Below are 20,000 nucleotides of genomic sequence, written 5' to 3'. Positions count from 1 at the left end.
TGAGATTGTATTTTCAGTTAGTAATTATACCAGATGAAAATTAGCGATGATTTCAGATATATAATTAACAAGTGAAAAATGCGCCGAAGTTTCCAAGGCGCAATCGAGTTTTCTGTACAGCAGCTACAGCGTAAAATCAAGGCCACCGAAAATAGATATCTCTTTCGGTGGTCTCGGTATATTGCTCATACTGCCGTATGAGCGGCGGCCCATGAAACTTTAACCCCGTCCCGGTTTTGGCCTGTCGTTGCCAGAAGCACGATTATCGCTAACTTTAACCTTAAATAAAATAAAAACTACAGAGGCTAGAGGGCTGCAATTTGGTATGTTTGATGATGGGAGAGTGGATGATCAGCATATCAGTTTGCAGCCCTCTAGCCTCAGTAGTTTTTTAAGGTATTAGGGAGGACAGAAAAAGTGCGGACGGACTGACAAAACCTGCACAATAGTTTTCTTTTACAGAAAACTAAAAATGAACACCAGTCGTTGGATTAATATATGAAACAGCGATGCCAGCCTGATATATTTCAAGTTCCATCGTAACACGAGAGCTTATCAGCAATGAAAATCTGACACTGTCAGGTTTTTATTCGGTAAAACCAGCTCAACGAACTTAGCCTTCTCATAGCCAGTAGGGGAGCCTAATGTCAAAATACCATTTGAAATTGTCAAGTAAATAAAGGCACGACTTGGCTTTGAGTAGTTGCTGCCAAATAGATTGAGGTGATAATGTCAAAAAAACTCCATGGGGAAAAACATTTACATAAAATAAAGTACACCCGATTTAGCCTTCGGCATCGCTGAAATGGACTGTATTGTTAGAGCTTAATATCATTGCGCAATCTCACGTAATCTCAGTGTAGCAGCAGTAATACCTCTCTTTTGGTATGTTTTTGTTTAAGGCTTTAATTTTTTTTATATTTATATCTATTTATTTTTTATGTGATTGGTTGAATGCCATGACTTCATCACTAGCGTTAAGGAGCGTATAAATCACTGCGCAAAAGTTACGTCGTGATTTGTAATTTTATATTTATATATATATATATATATATATATATATATATATATATATATATATATATATATATATATATATATATATATGTATATATATATATATATATATATATATATATATATATATATATATATATATATATATATATATATATATATATATATATATAGAGAGAGAGAGAGAGAGAGAGAGATTTGTGAGTCTATGAAATATACGCAAATATACAAAAATACACACAATTGTAAAACTAAACAAGTATGAGTTTTATGAACACGCAACAGTACTTTTATACATGTGCATAAATCCACATATCTCACAGAGAGAGAGAGAGAGAGAGAGAGAGAGAGAGAGAGAGAGAGAGAAGACTTCACATGTATACTTATAAGGATTTCAAGAAAGGCTTTGTAAGCCCAAATCACAATTATATATCATGTACAATCCTGCCTCCTTCCATCCATCTTCCGCCTTCGCTCAGACGTCAAAAATTGAGGGGTGACGTTGCATGCCAAGGCTTTTGATTTTTTTTTTATATGCAGATGCAATTGCAGTATGCAGTAGTCACGAAATTGCGCTTGATTTTTCTGTCGGAGGTTTAGGATGCAGTTCACCGGCTGTTTCTAGTTTCAAGGCTGTCTACTTGTTTTCGTGGGAGGAATGGCGTTTGTTGGTGTGCGGACGTACTCTCTCTCTCTCTCTCTCTCTCTCTCTCTCTCTCTCTCTCTCTCTCTCTCTCTCTGTCTGTCTCCTAAGATGTTCCAGAGCTTTGTATCAAGTGCAGTTTATATCCATGGTAGAACTTCCGGGCATTCACTGATATTCAGAACATTTTTTATTGTTTTTATATTACAAATTAGTTCCTTGCACCAAAATTTCTTAGTAGGGGAACTCTGTAGATACATTTATCAAATTGTGAGGAAAAACGCCTTAGATTAAATTAGGTCCTTGCACCAAAATTTCCTAGTGAGGGAACTCTGTAGATACATTTATCAAATTGTGAGGAAAAACGCCTTAGATTAAATTAAGTCCTTGCACCAAAATTTCCTAGTAAGGGAACTCTGTAGATGCATTTATCAAATTGTGAGGAAAAACGCCTTAGATTAAATTAAGTTACATTGAAAACATCACTCTTCGTAGTGCACTGTTCGGCGAGTCCATCTTTTCCTCTGCTACCAAGCTGCGGAAATCACGTCCTGCATGCAGTTCCTTCAGTAAGGTTCCTTTGCGATCCTGTTGACCTTGAAATTCTGCCTCAAAGAGAGAAATAAAGTGATACAATTGCGAAGACGTATTTGTCACCTTCCGTCAACTAGTGCTTCCTCTAACCTTTGGCCTTCGTGGGACTCTCTCTCTCTCTCTCTCTCTCTCTCTCTCTCTCTCTCTCTCTCTCTCTCTCTCTCTCTCTCTCTCTCTCTCTCTCTCAAGTTTGTGTGGTTAGTCTTGAGACGAAAGCGAGCGTTGGTAAGGCTTACATTTAGAAAAACGCATACCTTATATAATTATAGCGTGTGTGGTCAAGTTCTTGAACGCTTTTTCTCCTAAATTGGGTTCGGATCCTGCCGTGAGGGACGAGAGCGAGAGGAACCGAATTCGAACCTTAATGGATGTATTGTTTAAATCTATATTGCCATTTTCACCTGAGTTGTATAAGTGAACAAAAGACGATCTTGCCCAAGCGTCTTTCACGTTATATATATATATATATATATATATATATATATATATATATATATATATATATATATATATATATATATATATTATATATATATATATATATATATATATATATATATATATATATATATATATATATATATATATATATATATATATATAACATAATATATAGTAAGTGGTAAATTTACTGTTATTTTCCGTGAAATAAAATGAAAGTTATTTTTCCTTGTAGGTGTAATTATATGAAAAACTTGTTAAAGATTGTAATGCTTTCCATGTCTGGATGTGAGAAGGATGAGAATTTCTCTCTCTCTATCTCTCTCAAAGGCACTTGACAAGCAGACTGGCTAAGTAAGCCCTCAGGCGGTGCATTATTGATTGCCAAATTCTGCTGCCAAGGTCACGGTAATCCTTTTGAAATGCATCAGTTCGCACGCATTCTAGTCTCTCTCTCTCTCTCTCTCTCTCTCTCTCTCTCTCTCTCTCTCTCTCTCTCTCTCTCTCTCTCTCTCTCTCTCTCTCTCTCCGAAGGCTTCCAGTAAAAATTAGGATTATAGTCTCTTTATGAATATCCTGTTTGCATAGTTATTTATACAAACCAAAGGGCACGGATCTAGTTTGAGAGAGAGAGAGAGAGAGAGAGAGAGAGAGAGAGAGAGAGAGAGAGAGAGAGAGAGAGAGAGGAGGGGGCGGGTGTTGGTTGACGTCGGTGTTGTTAAAATTATTCGCACTCGGCTTTTTACCATCATAAGTTCTTGCTGTTCTTAGAGAGAGAGAGGGAGAGAGAGAGAGAGAATACATACCCGAAGACACATAAACATACTTTTGCTTCCATGCCGGGGTGGCTGTCATGAACTTCAATTATCATATTATTACGGCATTAAAACTGTTGAGACTCGAAGGTCTTTTCCATTGTCACGTTATGTCGTCATTACGTCAATAATTACAAACTGCAAGCAAATTACAAGTCAAACAGTAAAAGCAACTGCAAGAAGCCTTCAGGAATTCCGGAACAGTTATCGGAAATGTTTTCTGTAAATAAGAGCAAAGAATAAGAGAAAAAGAATAAGGGTATTTAAGGTCATTTTCACCGGGTATTGTCTGGGTATTTCCTCGCCCAGGTAGGAAGAGGAAGCTGGTCGCATAACTTGGGAGGTTGGTGGGTGGAGGGGGAGGGATTGGAAACGCAGACGATCCCTCAGGGTCTAATATGAGAGAGAGAGAGAGAAAGAGAGAGAAATCTGTGGCTCTTTCACCCCTTCCTCATTTCCCGCCCCTGTTTCCTTCTTTCTCCTCAATACCTTAGTCTTGACCACTTCCCCCTGTCTCATATTCCCCCCCTCCCCTTCCCTTCCATCACATCCCCCACCCATCCATTATCCAAACCCCTCCCATTCTCTGTTATTTTCCTCCCTCCCCTTATCTCCCCCTTCCATTTCCTCCCTGTTTTCCTCCCACTCTCCCTAACCTCCCACCCCGCCCTCTCCTGGCTTCCCATTAGCATGGCCTATTTTCCCCCAGAAACAGGTTTCAGCCCAATTGGTCATGAGCGCAGTGCATGCATGCTTGCATTACTGCATTCATACTTCCCTGTTCTTATTAAAAGGGAGGAATGTTGCTTTTATGTTACCTTTAAATTACGAACTCGGGTGCAGTTCGTGTGTGTAATCGCTGTCGTGTAATTTTGAAAATAACACTGATTACGTTTGACTTCAAATTGAGTGTCAGATTTACTTTGCTGTTCATCCCTGTAATATTGTTAATGGGAGGATGAAGTTGAAGCGGCTGTGAGACTCATTTCTAGGTTAATTAACTGTATAAGTGTTCACTGAATAGACTTCCTTAAGATGAGTCCCTGAAAAAGCGTTTATTCAGTATCAATTTAAGCTGTTTGATTGTTGATTGTTGATCTTGACATGAATTACTCATCAAAAGAGATCACAAGACGAATGTAGACATAGGATGTTTAACCTAACATTTATTTGCAGTAATCTGGTTTATCTATCTTATGATAATAATCTTGTAATGGTTAGACATTCATGTTAGATATGTATAAAGTATAAATTTTCACTTTTACAGCTTGATATTCCGAATGTAGTTTGAGATTCTTGGCCACGTTTGATATCTTCTAAGTCGTGGTCCCGAGCACCGCACCGCCAAAGTTGGTTCGTGGTATCAGTAACACTTTTCCATCCTATTTTTTGGGAGAGGTATTTTACCCTACGCTGGGTAGGTACTCCTTCTTCCCTAGTGGTGGGTAGCCTTCAAGCCTTGAAAGATCAGTTCCCAGTTTTGTTTCCATAGTTTGAGTGGTTTCCCTAGAATGACTTGGCTAACCTAAAGTAAAGTGAAATCTATGAAAAAGTTTTATTTTCCCGACGAAAGAAGTTTCCCAAAAATAATTCGCTTACTTTTGTATACTATTTCCCCAACTAAAGATAATTTCCGTAGAATAGTTTGTGCCCTTAACGTAGCATAATTTCTCTAACAAAAATAATTTCCCTAAAATTTCTTGTCCCTAACGCAGTATAATTTCCCCAAACGAAAAGATCATTTCCCTAAAATAGTTCGTTTCCCTAACCTAATATAATTTCCCTAACGAGAGATAATTTCCATAAAATAGTTCGTGTCCGTATTGTAATAGCCTATAATTAACCCAGCGAAAAGTGATTTCCTTAGAATAATTCGTTTCCCGAACGTAATACAATTTCCCTAACGTTAGATAATTCCCCTAAATTGGTTCGTGTCCCTAACGTAATACAGTCTCCCTAACGAAAGAAGTTTCCCTAAAGTCGTTCGTTTCTAACGTAATACAATTTCCCGTAAGGAAGAAATTTCCCGAAAATAGTTCAGGTCTTTAATATAATTTCCCTAACGAAAGAAATTTCCCGAAAATAGTTCATGCCTCTTAATACAATTTCCCCCACTTTTCTCGATCTCCCCCACTTTTCTCGATCTCCCCCACACGCTGCTTCACGCAGCACGAGATCAAGCAGGAGATAATGATAATGAATTAGGAGAAATCGCTCTCAGCCGCAGCTTGTATTTTCCTCATCGCCGTTGGAGAGACATAGGAATTATCTAGACAATTTTCAGCCAAATCCATCTCGGACTTCTTGTCGTTGAGTGATGGGATTTTTGACATAATCTGCTGGACTGTTTCTTAGGCTGCACGCATTGGGTTTGCAGATTATATGTATATATATATATATATATATATATATATATATATATATATATATATATATATATATATATATATATATATATATATATATATATATATATATATATATATATATATATATATATATATATATATATATATATATATATATATATAATACACACACACACACACACACACACACACACATATATATATATATATATATATATATATATATATATATATATATATATATATATATACATATATATATACACATTTGTTTGTTGACTGGATACCTGTGTATTTATTAGTTCCTTAAATGAACCAATATCGGTCCTATGAGTTTACCCATCTGCAACCTACCTGACTACCTGTGCAGGAAATACCTGAGAGCCCCGAAAAGGGACCTTAATTATCTGTGACACCTGTTTTTGCATGAATCTTTAGGGAACAACCGCACTTGGGCCTTATTTGGCAAACTTTAGTTCGACACAAACGACCAATATTTTTTGACATATTGTCAAATGCTGGGCTGATGTGCATAAGCCTTTTTGCTCGTCAGGATAAACTTACTTTACCTTGGATTCTTATTTATTTATTTATTTATTTATTTATTTATTTATTTATTTATTTATTTATTTATTTATTTGCTCTTATGATGAATTTCTAGGTTAGGGTGACAAGCTGACTCAGTAAATGTATTTATGGTGTTTGCATGAATGTGCACTGTACAGTATAATTTATGAGTATAATGTGCAGAAACAAACATACAGTTACACACATATATTTATTATATATATATATATATATATATATATATATATATATATATATATATATATATATATATATATATATATATATATATATATATATATATATATATATATATATATATATATATATATATATATATAACCTGTATGTTAAATTAAGCATAGCTTACATTAATATTTTGTTTCATAAACAACAATTCAGTCAATCAGGTGCCAAGCTTATCAATGTGCATTCAAATTTTTATATATTATTACATACAGTCCCAAAGAAGTATTTTTAAAATCAACTCACTCGCACCAGAAAACACAAATGTTCGTTCTTGGATGACTGTGCTCTAGTGTGTGTACTGAAGCAAGATTTTTCTTTTTTATATATCCTAGCGTAAGATGAAGGTCGTATTATAAATGTCGGTGTCTTCATGCCAAAGTCTTGGGATGATTAGGATTTCTCTCTCTCTCTCTCTCTCTCTCTCTCTCTCTCTCTCTCTCTCTCTCTGAGATAACGTGGGTTTATGCACATGTATAAAAGTACTGTTGCGTGTTGATACAACTCATACGTGTTTATGTTTACCATTTTATGTATTTTTTGCTTATATTTCATACACAGATTCACAAATTTTAGTTTATGGTGTATACTTTTCGATTTTTGTCTTTTATTAAATTCAAAACTAAATATCGGCTGGAAAAAATTACCAGACACACTGTTGACCTAACTGGTGGTGATTTCTTTCCGTGTACTACCAGGCTGCGGGATTCTCTCCGTGCTTCCTATTTCTTAATCATCCATCCTTTTGTTTATTTCGGACGGGCTAAGTAGGGCTAGTGGATTGCCGTTCCATCGGCCTCTGAAGTTCATCATTATGTAAGAGATTTTTAATCTTTATGACAAAATTTCCTTCGTTACGATGCAGGTGTTGAATACGCTTTTCACGAATCTTCAATCAATATTTTTCAAGTGAACCTCGGCTTTTGTGACGCCAGATAAATTTTCAAGAGAAGAAATCTTCAGACGCTCTTGAGACGTCTTAAGCTGAATACCTACTCCACTCTTATGGAATAGACCAACCTTGACCTCTTCTTCTCTCTCTCTCTCTCTCTCTCTCTCTCTCTCTCTCTCTCTCTCTCTCTCTCTCTCTCTCTCTCTCTCTCTGCTCCCCTGATGAAGAGCTTTTTAGATCTTCCTTTGATGCCCCTCTTGCTCGATCCGTTCTCCTCTTCTTACCCCAATTTATTATTTTTTTATATAATTCAGCATTTTTAGTATTATTATTAATTTGTTTCTATCTTTATACCACTTATTAAATATTTTTCCTTTTATTTTGAAGATGTTTTGAATAAAATTGAATAAATATATTTTAAAGAAAGCAAAAAATTATAAATAGACAATTAGCTGTGAAATAAACAGTTTGATAAGTAACAAATAGCTATCATGAATAGCCATGGGAACGGATTTAATTCCTGTTGTAGGTCAGCATTCTACCTCAAGCAGGTCTTTCCTGCTATGAACAGTCAGCCCTGTCAATCACCTTAATATAATTAATATTATTGACAATCCGTAATAAATTAATATTAAGATAAATTATATATATAAATAATGTTAAAATATATATATAATATATATATATATATATATATATATATATATATATATATATATATATATATATATATATATATATATATATATATATATATATATATATATATATATATATATATATATATATATATATATATATATATATATATATAATATATATATTCGTATACTTAAGATTCATTATTACCTATAGTTCGGACACCACGCCGACAAAAAGAGAGAGAGAGAGAGAGAGTTATTTCTCGGCCGTATAACAATATTGAAGGTTGTGAAAAAATGGATCGTTATTGTTTATATATATTTTCTCATGTCATATTTTCCCAAAACTGTAAACATGTCTGGGTTTTAGTAAATTTTGATGTTATTAGAAGACGTGTTTTTCAGTACAACTGTTCTTAGTATTATTATCTTGTAAAGTTTTCATAATATATTTTTTGAAGAGATAGCTTTCACATTCGCGATCTGATTTTCTTCCGTCCACTTGACCCGATTTTTCCACCTGAGGCCTTTCGCCCCCGTAAGCGCAGTCAGCAAATTTGAAATGGATTTTCTGGCTGTTGTTATGTTTCGTCCTTATCATATCGGCCTATTTATTACCGGAATTTTAATTTCAAGAATTTTATGACGAATGTCTTGAAATAATTAAGGATTCGCACGAGGACCTGCTTTAGCGCGCCAACTGCAGCGGTCGCTAGCTAACAAAACGTCAATACATAACGTTTTCCCGCTTAAACAAGAAAACATGAGTCTAGCTTCCGCTACGGTACATCTTCGTCTGCACACTGACCATCTTTGCATCGAGGTTTCCATCTTTTCTCTGGTGAGATGCAAACGGACATTTGGGGGAAGGCAGGTAGAGTTTCCTATTGACGGTGGGGTGGGAAATACTGCCATATTAGGTACCAAAGTTGCACAGCAAGAGGGCAAAGACGAGAGAAGGCAGGAGAGAGGCTCAGTTCGTTAGCTGCAACCGTCCCGGCCGTTGTGTGTGTGCATGCCGTGTGGTGTCTAGACCCACTGAGACGCTCTCCCAGCACACACAAAAACACGCATTCTTTTTATTGTTTATAAATTTTTTATCACTATCATTTACTAACACGCTGCCCTCGCATTTAACTTACCACTTATCGTAGATTAATTTCAATGTTCTGATTAACTTATTTTATTTTCATTTGCGGGAACTTTTGTCGCGTAACACTGTGATTCTTTTGGATTGGAATTATTAATGCTTGTGACTCCATTCCGCTGGAAAGGAATAATTATTGCTCTACTAACATCTACTGCCAAACCCCTCTCGAAAATTCAACGTCATAATGCCTGGGAAAAATAAGGTAAGTATAAGCTAACACTATATTGGAGTGTATATTGAAATATATTAATACTCTCTCTCTCTCTCTCTCTCTCTCTCTCTCTCTCTCTCTCTCTCTCTCTCTCTCTCTCTCTCTCTCTCTCTCTCTCTCTCATACACACCTCAGGTGAAAAGTTAAGGGGAAAAGTAATAAAGGTGATTGTAAGAACATAACATTAACATACCATGTAACTTGTAAAATATGGTTGCGTTTGAGAAAGTACGACAGATAACAGAAGGATTGATAGTAAATGAGCAGTGTGAGCTTAGCGAAGCCAGAGGGTGTGTGAATTAGGTTTTTAAACATTTTTTAAGAGTGAAGTGAGAAACCTGTATGCAGAAGTGTCCATAGACCTAGTGAAAACCTATGGTTGAATTACCAGTTTTGAGGATGTACGGTTGAGAATATAACTTGAGTGTTGGGAAGGTTTAATGTCAGTATTTTCAAGGCTGACAGATGAGAGATTTCAGTGAAAGGACAGGGGATGCAGGTGCAAGGTTCAGTGGAGTGTGGCGTGACTGGTGTCTGCAGGTGATACAGTAGTAGTTGGTAATAGTTAGAAGAAATTGCAGAGACTGGTGGAAGAGTACCTGTTAAGTGAATGTTAGCCGGAGTAAGGTTATGTGGGTGCATATAAGTCAGGAAAATTTCAGATGCAGCTGCAATACTGTCAGAATGCCATATATCGTTACCTAGTATTTCTAACAGACTGCTGTTCACATATTTATTATCACCCGTTTATGTATTGTGATTTATTTTTGATTTATATTATATATATATATATATATATATATATATATATATATATATATATATATATATATAATATATATATATATATATATATATATATATATATATATATATATATATATAATATTATCGTTATTTGTCATCTTCCCTGAGGCACTTTAGATTTTGGAGGCCTGGTTTGCAATTTATTGGCCCTACTTTGCAATTTATTGGCCCTTTGGTTCTTACCATTAGTTAATGATAATTCTAAGAAGATCAGAAGGAGGCGGAGGATACGTAAAGGGATAATTTAGAAGAGTATTCTTTATGGAAGTGAAGTATAAAAATTAGATACAAAAGGGAGAAAGAAGCTGGAACCTGACGACTTGAATCCTTGTTGTACGAGTATATGTGTAGTAAGAATGGTTGAAAGGATGCAATAAGACGATGCTATGAAAAGGTTAAGGAAGATAGAGTACAAAGTTGGGTCTGTGTTTTGAGGTGGTTTGTTCACGTGGAGAGAATGGGAGATGTTGAGGTGTTGATGGGGCCTTTTGTGTATGGATATGAATCGAAAAGATATGTGGAAGTTTCCTGGAGAGAGAGAGAGAGAGATAGGCATGGCGTTAACTGCTGTTCACTTTTAACAAACGTAAAACACTGAAAATTTCTTAATCAAGACATTGATGGGTTATGATAATGAGGCTCGTCAAATTTGCTGTGTCTTTTGTTGTCCAAAGAAGATAATTATAATTAGATGTGTTTCTGTATTTGGTGATTTCTTTAATACAATGGCATGAGTTGCATTGCGAGCTGGCGTCACAATAACAGAGGTCATCGGCGTTCATTGACGATGACACTTCAGTTGAACTGACAATATAACAGAGAGATGGAGAGGTAATAATAAAAATAATAATAGACAAGTTATAGACTAATAGATTTTAATTACGGGTTATTATTATTATTATTATTATTATTATTATTATTATTATTATTATTGAACAACCAAAAACCACGAGCTTGTCTAAGAAAGTAGTATATCAGTATGTGAATAAAATCTGAGGTTAAAAAAAAAAGTAAAAACTAAAGCCGGAATAAAATTCGGGATAAAAAAAAAAAACAAGTAAAAGCTAAAGCCGATCTTGATAACTCAGATCAGTAACAAATATAACAGATGAGTTATCCCCACCCAACTGAGAGACTTCAAGTACACCTTGAGGTCACAATGTTGCCAACGACGAAGCCTGGTTAGCCGATGACCTTGTCTCTCTGTCTCTGTCTGTCCTTCGTCAGGCAAGATGTGTTATTTCTTCCAAACGCCGGCTCCTTTGCGATGCGTCTCTTCAGTTCTCGAAAGCACGGCGGTCTAACGTACTGAAGTATCAATCTTTTAAAATTTTGCATTTTGGTTCTTTGTCGGTGTTAAGTCATGGTCTTTTTGGCGTATTTTTTTGTTCTTCTGTTATGGGAAAGCGTGCGTGTTATTGTACAGTACATGGACTATATATATATATATATATATATATATATATATATATATATATATATATATATATATATATATATATATATATATATATATATATATAATATATGTATATATATATATATATATATATGTATATGTATATATTTATACATATTTTTGTTAATTTATATAATATATGTATATATATATATATATATACATATAATATTATATATAATATTATATTATTGTATATATATATATTGACTATATATTATATATATATATAATATATATATAATATTATATATATAATATATATATATATATATATATATATATATATATATATATATATATATATTTATTTATCTTTACTATGTATCATATTTATTGAAACATGGTATGCATGAATGTGTACATTCGTATTTAGAGCAACGTATGCAAAATGACTCTAGGAAAGATAAAGAATAAAGCGGCTCCTGTATCAGATGTCCTTGGCAATGGAACTTCCATCAAAAGACAACAAAATTTTGGAATTACATAGGAGGGAATGAACTTCCAGAGTTCAGGTTTCTGGAGCAAAAGTTACCAAAAACGATTTACCCTCAAGTTCCCCATCCTCATGCTGACATGAAGGGAGAGGATGGCGCAAGCTAAGTAACCTAAAACACTTCCTTTTGTGAGGTAAGAAAAACAGCATTTAATTCTGGGCCATTTTACATTGAGCAATGCTTCATATCCTGTCTTCCACACAGTTCAGTCATCTAGCCGTTTGGTTCTGTACTGTCTCACCCAAGCTTGAAGCTTATCTTTTTGAGAGCTTCCCAGCTTCAGCTTTCACGAGCAACTTCCCTTTAGCAGTTTTTGTGTTCTTCAAGTCCCTGCACTTTGCTCCTGTAATCTTACAGTCATCCTGTTTTCAAGGTAGTTGTCTGCTGATCTCTACTTTTGAGTTCATGAACTGTATAGTTTCCTGTTCGGAGAGCTGTCGAGTTTTCTCCTTCCAGAACAGTCTTTTCGTGTCAGTTATTGTATTGTTCAGGATTTATGGCGATACATTTGAATGCGTTAAGGACCATTGTCTTTTTTTTTTTAAGTAACGTCTCGATTCCTCGTCGAGTCAATTTGAACATTTCAAGGAAAAAGCCGTACAACAGTTTATGGAATCGTAGCATTAAGATAATTGACAGTTATTTAAATTATTATTTCGCTCATTTGCCAGAAGAGTGACACATCTCAAAAAATGTGTTTTTTGAGTTATTGATACTAGCAGATAGCCCGTTCTTTGTTTAATACCGTGGTAAAAACGTCTTATTTGTATTTGTAATACGAACCGCTAGAGGGCATGACATGTCACTATTACACTATAGAGAGTTTTAAACTTTAAAATGCCTCTCCTGAAAAATAGCAATTTTTGAGTTATGTCACTCTTCTGGCAAAGGAGCGATTTATTACGAGTCATTATTATTATTATTATTATTATTATTATTATTATTATTATTATTATTATTATTATTATTATTATTCAGAAGATAGCCCTTTGTTGGCCGAACCGGTTGAGCTTCAGACTGTCATTCGATAGTTATTGATTATTAGAGGAATTTAGATTTCTCGCTATAAGTAAAATGTTAATCAGCTCAGTGGTCTGTTTATATGGAACAGGCCCACCACAGGGGCCACTGACTTGAAATTCAAGCTTCCAAAGAATATGGTGCTCCTTGGGAAGTAAGAGAAGGTAAAGGGAAACACAGAAAGAAGATGTCTCACTTATTAAAAGAAAAAATAAATTAATAAATAGATAAAAATGTTAAATACCTGAATAGCATTAGGTTAGTAATGCATTGCATCTTCGTGCATTTATTCCTCGATGGGTGTCTTGTTTAATTTGGTAGTATACAAGTCTGTGCAGTATACCAATGCAGTAACACTTCAGCTTAGGCTTCAGTACTTAGCTATATTATGAGGATGGATTTTTGCTAGTCTGTCATTTTAGATGTAGTACATTTTCAGATAAATCTCTTAGAATGGAAGTCAGGAGTAGAGTGCACTGTAGTTTAGGCTAGAATTTTGTGGAATTACTGTTGGCTCTTAGGTTAATTTGTGAAATATTCAAGTAAAGACTGCAGTAGTCTCTCTTGTTACACATCAGAAAGCCATACTTCCAAAGTATCAGGCAAGTTAAGGTGCTGCAGGTATTTATTTGTGTATGTAGGTCAATCGTTCTGACAGTGCTACCAACTGTGCATTAATAACACACTTGTTTGTGAGTGTTAAGAGGGGTAATTGCACATCCACAAATATACATGTGCGTAGATATCGCACGTTCAGGTATTCTATCCCGCATCACATGTGTACTATCTGATGACCAATATGAACACAACAACAAAAGCTTAGAGTGCTTAAAATTCTTAGGAATAAGAAAGTCAGCGAAACTGTTATCTGCCTCAAGATTGTGGCAGTTGTTACTTTAGTTTTAGCTGTTTCCTTTGTAAAGGTATTACAGCCCACTGTCCGAATTAAGAACAGCTGAAGATTCGGACCATTCTTGTTCTAACGGCAGAGGAGCGCCTTTTTAAGGACATTGGAATCCTTCTGAGAGGAATTGTCAACTTGAAAGACACTGGACCCTGGCTCCTGGGACGTTTGAAACTTTCTTATTGAATTCTAAATGTGGGTCATCTGAAACTGGAAAAATAATTTGTAGTCTGTTGCAAGGTGCCATAGGCAACTGGAACTTGCTTCCGTCCTGCTTCTTCCTGAAGTCTGACCGCTGGAAGAGTATGTATACTTTTATTCAAGTACATTAAGCTATTGCCTATGTATAAAGAGCGAGATCAAGACATTCATGTCCTTCTTGATGCCAGATCTCTCTAGTTATGGGGAAAAAGTTCCTGTATGTCTGGCCACTCTAGGATTTCCTCGGATTACCGAGACTGGAACCCTTCTACCTGTCCGTATCAGATATACGGATTAAAACTAATTTCTATTTTTACTTTAAGTCAGTTGTAAAACTTCCAGGAGCAACACACATGTACATATAAACATACACATGTTCATATATATATATATATATATATATAGTATATATATATATATATATATATATATATATATATATATATATATATATATATATATATTTGTATGTATGTATGTATAGATTATATACAAATATATATATTATATATATAATATATATATATATATATATATATATATATATATATATATATATATATATATATATATTATAAAATCCACGTCAGAAGGTGAGTGAAAACCGGGACTTTGAACATGTACTTTCGTAGTTTTTTCCACACACACACACACACACACATATATATATATATATATATATATATATATATATATATATATATATATATATATATATATATATTGTATATATGTATGTATGTAATTGATATTTGAAATATTTTCTTCAGTTTAATATTCAGCGTCACATTAATATATCGACAGTCATTCTGTACAACTTATATAACACACTGCTCGTGCTACCGAATTGTGTACTTCTCATATCTCGGGCAATTATTTTTGGCTCTCTTTTTTTTTTTTATACGCTCGCATGACGGACTACATACCGTTTCCTTTTTTAGTAATGGTCTGTCCAATGAAGATTTTTTAGCAATATCCGCTGTAGTTTTTTTCGGGTATCGAGTTCGTGTATAGATTTAAGTAATTTCAAGTTTTATTCTCAAGGATGTCGTCTTTTTATTCTTATTTAGAATTGTAGTTGTTGGTTGTAGGTGTTGTTATACCCGCTACTTAGCATTTTTCCATTGTTGTACAAAGCATTTTCAGATTCAAATCTCTCTCTCTCTCTCTCTCTCTCTCTCTCTCTCTCTCTCTCTCTCTCTCTCTCTCTCTCTCTCTCTCTCTCTCTCTCTCTTTAAAATTGCATTTCCTTGTCTCTTCATGTTTATATTTTTTAGTGAAATATAGCAACAACATACAAATGTTGTTGGGATATCGCCACGCAAGACTCTGCTTTTTGTAACACCAGATAACGAACGTTTATTTATTTACGTCCTAAAAAAAAAAAAAAAAATTATTGCGGTTTGAAGGATGAATTTACGCATATCCTTGAACGCTAATGAAGTCCCGTGATGTCTGTAACCACGCCCAGAAACGACTTTAACTTTTGTCCTGGAAATTCGCATTAAATGCGTTTTTCCAGAGAGGTGGCTTCTGAGGAATGCCGGGTGGTAGTGACTACCACATTCATATTTTAGCTGCTGAATCGTGGATGAGCTCTTTTTGTTGGTCCGCTGGTATAGTGGTTAGTATAGTGGTATGCCACTCATATGTCGCTGGTTTGCGTCTCCCCCGGGGCGATGAAAAATCACTGGCTCTGTATCATGATCAATTATTGCTGCAGTGTCGGGTCTGCGGTGGGAAGTTTAAACTAACATTCTTTGGAAGCTTGAATTTCAAGTCAGTGGCCCCTGTGTGCTTGCTCCATGTGAATAGGTTTCATCTACTGAAATAATAATAATAATAATAATAATAATAATAATAATAATAATAATAATAATAATAATAATAATATACCCCCTTTTCTCTTAAGAATGGGTGAATTCAGAAATTGTTATTGTTAAATGTCTTAATCAGATGGCCAGTGAGCTTATGCTCCAACTGTGTCCTCTTCGATCATACAATTAATTCCTGACTGAATTAAACTGTTTTAACTTAACTGAACAATAGATAACGCTGTTAATTATATTTATTGGTATATTTTGGGGCAGTTTATGATAATTAGCACTTTTGGCTGTTAATCAGACAACAAGATTTTTACATGTCCCTCTGTATAAAAAATATAGAAAATTCATGGTGAAAGTTTTATTTTAATATTTTATTTATTTATTTGTTATTTAGTGAAAGGCTTCTGATTATTGGCTATTGAGTTATCCGCCATGAGAGCCGAAAGGTTTCCCAGTTTGTAATTCCCCCACAAAAAGGAATGATAAGTCTTCAGCGCACTGTTACTTCCTTTTATGTGACTCCCGTTTTCATCGTAAGCCAAGGCGTAAGACACGCCCCCTGAGGGCATAGTTGCCAGATGCTCCCAGCTCCCGTATTTCGCGCTCTTGATGACGTGGGTTTGTTTTTAAAAGTCTTGGAGGTTTGGTTTTTAAATCTGTTGGGAATTTTAGCGTATCATGCCACGTGATTTCTTCATTGATGTTCATGATGTTGAGATGTAGGGTTTATATTTCATCTTATTGAGTATGAAAGTCAGGTTTATTATTACTATATTAGGGTAAAGTTTCACTCAGGAATTAGGTTTAAACATTCGTATTGTCTTGCACAGCTCATGTTGATTTATTGTAATTTCCGTCTATATGGCCCTCCTAAGCTTTTATAAAAACATTTTAATAATAACCTTTAAAGAGCGCCGCATTTTTTAATGTGTCCTTTGATGCGTGCTTTCAGTATCCATTTGCATTAGGTTTTAATATTCTACCATTCCCTTTGTTCTTATATCATTTAGAGGTCCAACTCCTTTAACTTATTCCAGACTTTCACCTTTCATAATAATAATAATAATAATACCCTATACATGTGTGAACCTTCAGCTGGAAGATAATTATGAATTATATACCATCATTTTATTTTACCGCTTTTGCGGAAAGTCATAGGTGAGAAATGGCATCAAAGCAATGTTATCCACCCTTAGGTTAGGTTAGGTTATGGATTGCGGATTTGGGGTGAAAATTCTTTAGGTACTTACAACACACACACACACACTCAAAATAAAAACATTTAGATTTTCAAATATATATTTCAAATGTATTTTTTGCATTTTGCTTAAATTCGTTTTGCTTTTTCAGCTGTGCGTTTTGTATGAGTGCATGCTGAAATTATACAATTATTATTATTATTATTATTATTATTATTATTATTATTATTATTATTATTATGAAATGAAGGCAAGTACACAAACAGGAAAAAATCATGTATAATTACACAATCGTTAAGAAAGAAGTTAAGTACAACGAGGGCAAAGATAATGGGTCTTCGGATTAAGAACAGGATTGGCAAGAGAAGGGTATTCTATTACTTGAGTTATTGGTACCAATGAATTCACCGAACATGTGTTTGTAAAACAATGCCTAACCCGAGGTCGTGACCCCGTTTGACCTTTGGTGGTGTGAGGCCAGGGAGGCGGTTAAGGGGGAGGTTAGGTGATTTCTCTTTTCATCTCTCTCTCTCTCTCTCTCTCTCTCTCACCGAGATAAAACAGTTCACATTCGCTCGTGCTGGGCTAAGCATTTGCATTTCTTTGCTTTAGGCAGTGGCATTACAATTAGGCTAAGCGCTTTGCCAAGAAATTGCATTTCATGTGTACAACTTAGATAAGCATCTGCAGTTTGTTTAGCTAGATAGTTAGCATTTCATTTGTTAAGATGTTATTTTGTTGATGTTTTATTTTGTTGAATGTTGTCCTTCAATGCAGTAAGAAATTACATTTTATTTTCATATGCAATAGCAAATCAAATGCCAAAGGAATTATAGTATATTAGGCTTAGTTTCTTGCAATCTAATAGCTAAGGAATCATGTTATATCGGACTAAGAAGTGTTAATTTTATTTGGAAAAGCAATTTTATATAATTGTCTTCCCACTTTTAAATTGAATAAAATTGACCATTATTAGCAAAAATTTACAGCTAATGACATTATTGCACAGGTTAATCGTAATTACCATCACATCCCAGTATATAACGAAACCTTGGTTATTAATGACACCGAACGTAAAGACATAGGAATAGCAGACCTCGTGAGGAAGTAATGATATCGGCAGGCAACTTTTTATTTCATTTTTAAGCAGTTCGTGAGAGTTGCCTATAAAGGAAATAAATTTGCAGTTAAGCGAGAAAGAGCTCAGTTTTTCTTCCTTTCTTTTCTTCATTAAGTGCTAATTTCCTCTGGTATTCCATGAGGGTGTCGTCCTTAGCACCGTCATCGATTTGACAGGGGACAAACGAAAGACAGACAGACAGACAGCCAAAGACAGACATGGACAGACAGGATGTCGTGGTTCGGATATTCCAAGGGCATAGTGTTTTTTTTTTTGTGGATTTTTTTTATTTTATTGGTGAAGAATGATATTGTCTTTTCCTCGTATTTTTTGTGCACTATTTATCTGTGTGTTCTTCCTTTTAAGCTTGTCTTTCTGTCTGTGAGATTCGTGTATATCCTGTAACATTCTTCATTTTTCCCAACTCGAATTCTTCATTTTTATCTTCTTTTCTGAGAACTGTAAAGTCTTATTTAAAACACCCATTCATTTAGCTTCTCCTTTCCAAGTCGTATTCGTCTCCAAATCCTACACATTGGAGTTAGAGGAAGTAATTCATCATATTGTTGCCAGGGGGCAGACGTGTTCTTGAAATCTCGATCAGTGTGAGAATTGTTCGTTTTGATAAAAAAAAGTTCGGTCATGTGAGAACGAAGTATTGAGAAAGTTGATACTCTCGGGTCCTCACAAGAATGATATTTACTATGGTATTTACTGCTGCCACCAGAACGTAAGTTTAAATGGCATGGGATTTAAAGGCTGTAAATGGTCCAAGTTTCACTTTTTTTCTTTATTTTTCCAAGACAGCAGGTATACCTTCTGTTCAGGTGAGGTTTAGGAAACTGAACATTTCCCCAGAAGACAGTGCTGCCCTAGAATGGAAGATTGCAGTATTTGCAAAAATACAAAACTGAGAAAAATGGCAGATACTTCCGTTTTCCCTTGCCTTACTACTGATTTTGCTAGATATTGCAAATGGAACCCCCCTAAATACTCGTGGAGAGCGTTGAAGAATCATCCTGCAACTGCAGTAACTTTGTGTATTGTGTTTCACGAGCCCAATAGGTGGCATATCTCAATTTCGAAAATTTTGCAGATACTGCAGTTTTCCATTGTAGGGCAGAATGTGTATATGTTGTGCAGGAAAAATAAAATACAATTGCAATTAGGAATTTCAAAGCAGTGTCTTGATGTCATTTTAAATGTAGGACAATAAGATTTTAAGTTGTTGTGGGCGTTTAAATTACAACTCATAAGAGGCTTGTAAAATTGTTAAGCCTTTAAAAATGTGTAAAAAACATTATAGAATTCATTATTATTATTATGCCATCATATAATACACTGAAGTATCATAAGACTGACATTCCCATCTCCTGAACAG

The 20,000-nt window shown here is 34.7% G+C and overlaps 1 protein-coding gene across 3 annotated transcripts in view; it reads left to right on the top strand.

Annotated features, from left to right (window-relative positions):
• LOC136853049 (tubulin alpha-1C chain-like) overlaps positions 1–20,000 on the top strand; it is an 88,982-nt gene that overhangs the window by 38,164 nt on the left and 30,818 nt on the right. Inside the window, exon 1 of one of the 3 annotated variants that reach the window (XM_067128271.1) lies at positions 9,199–9,577. The exons of the other annotated variants lie outside the window; for them this stretch is intronic. Within the exon in view, the coding sequence (XP_066984372.1) occupies positions 9,560–9,577 (18 nt within the window). The 5' untranslated portion in view covers positions 9,199–9,559. Of the gene's footprint in view, positions 1–9,198; positions 9,578–20,000 lie in introns of those variants that run through there. 3 annotated transcript variants of the gene reach the window in all.

This window comes from Macrobrachium rosenbergii, chromosome 26 (assembly GCF_040412425.1).
Source record: "Macrobrachium rosenbergii isolate ZJJX-2024 chromosome 26, ASM4041242v1, whole genome shotgun sequence".
NCBI lineage: Eukaryota > Metazoa > Arthropoda > Malacostraca > Decapoda > Palaemonidae > Macrobrachium > Macrobrachium rosenbergii.
This window is presented reverse-complemented; position numbering and strand designations above follow the sequence as displayed.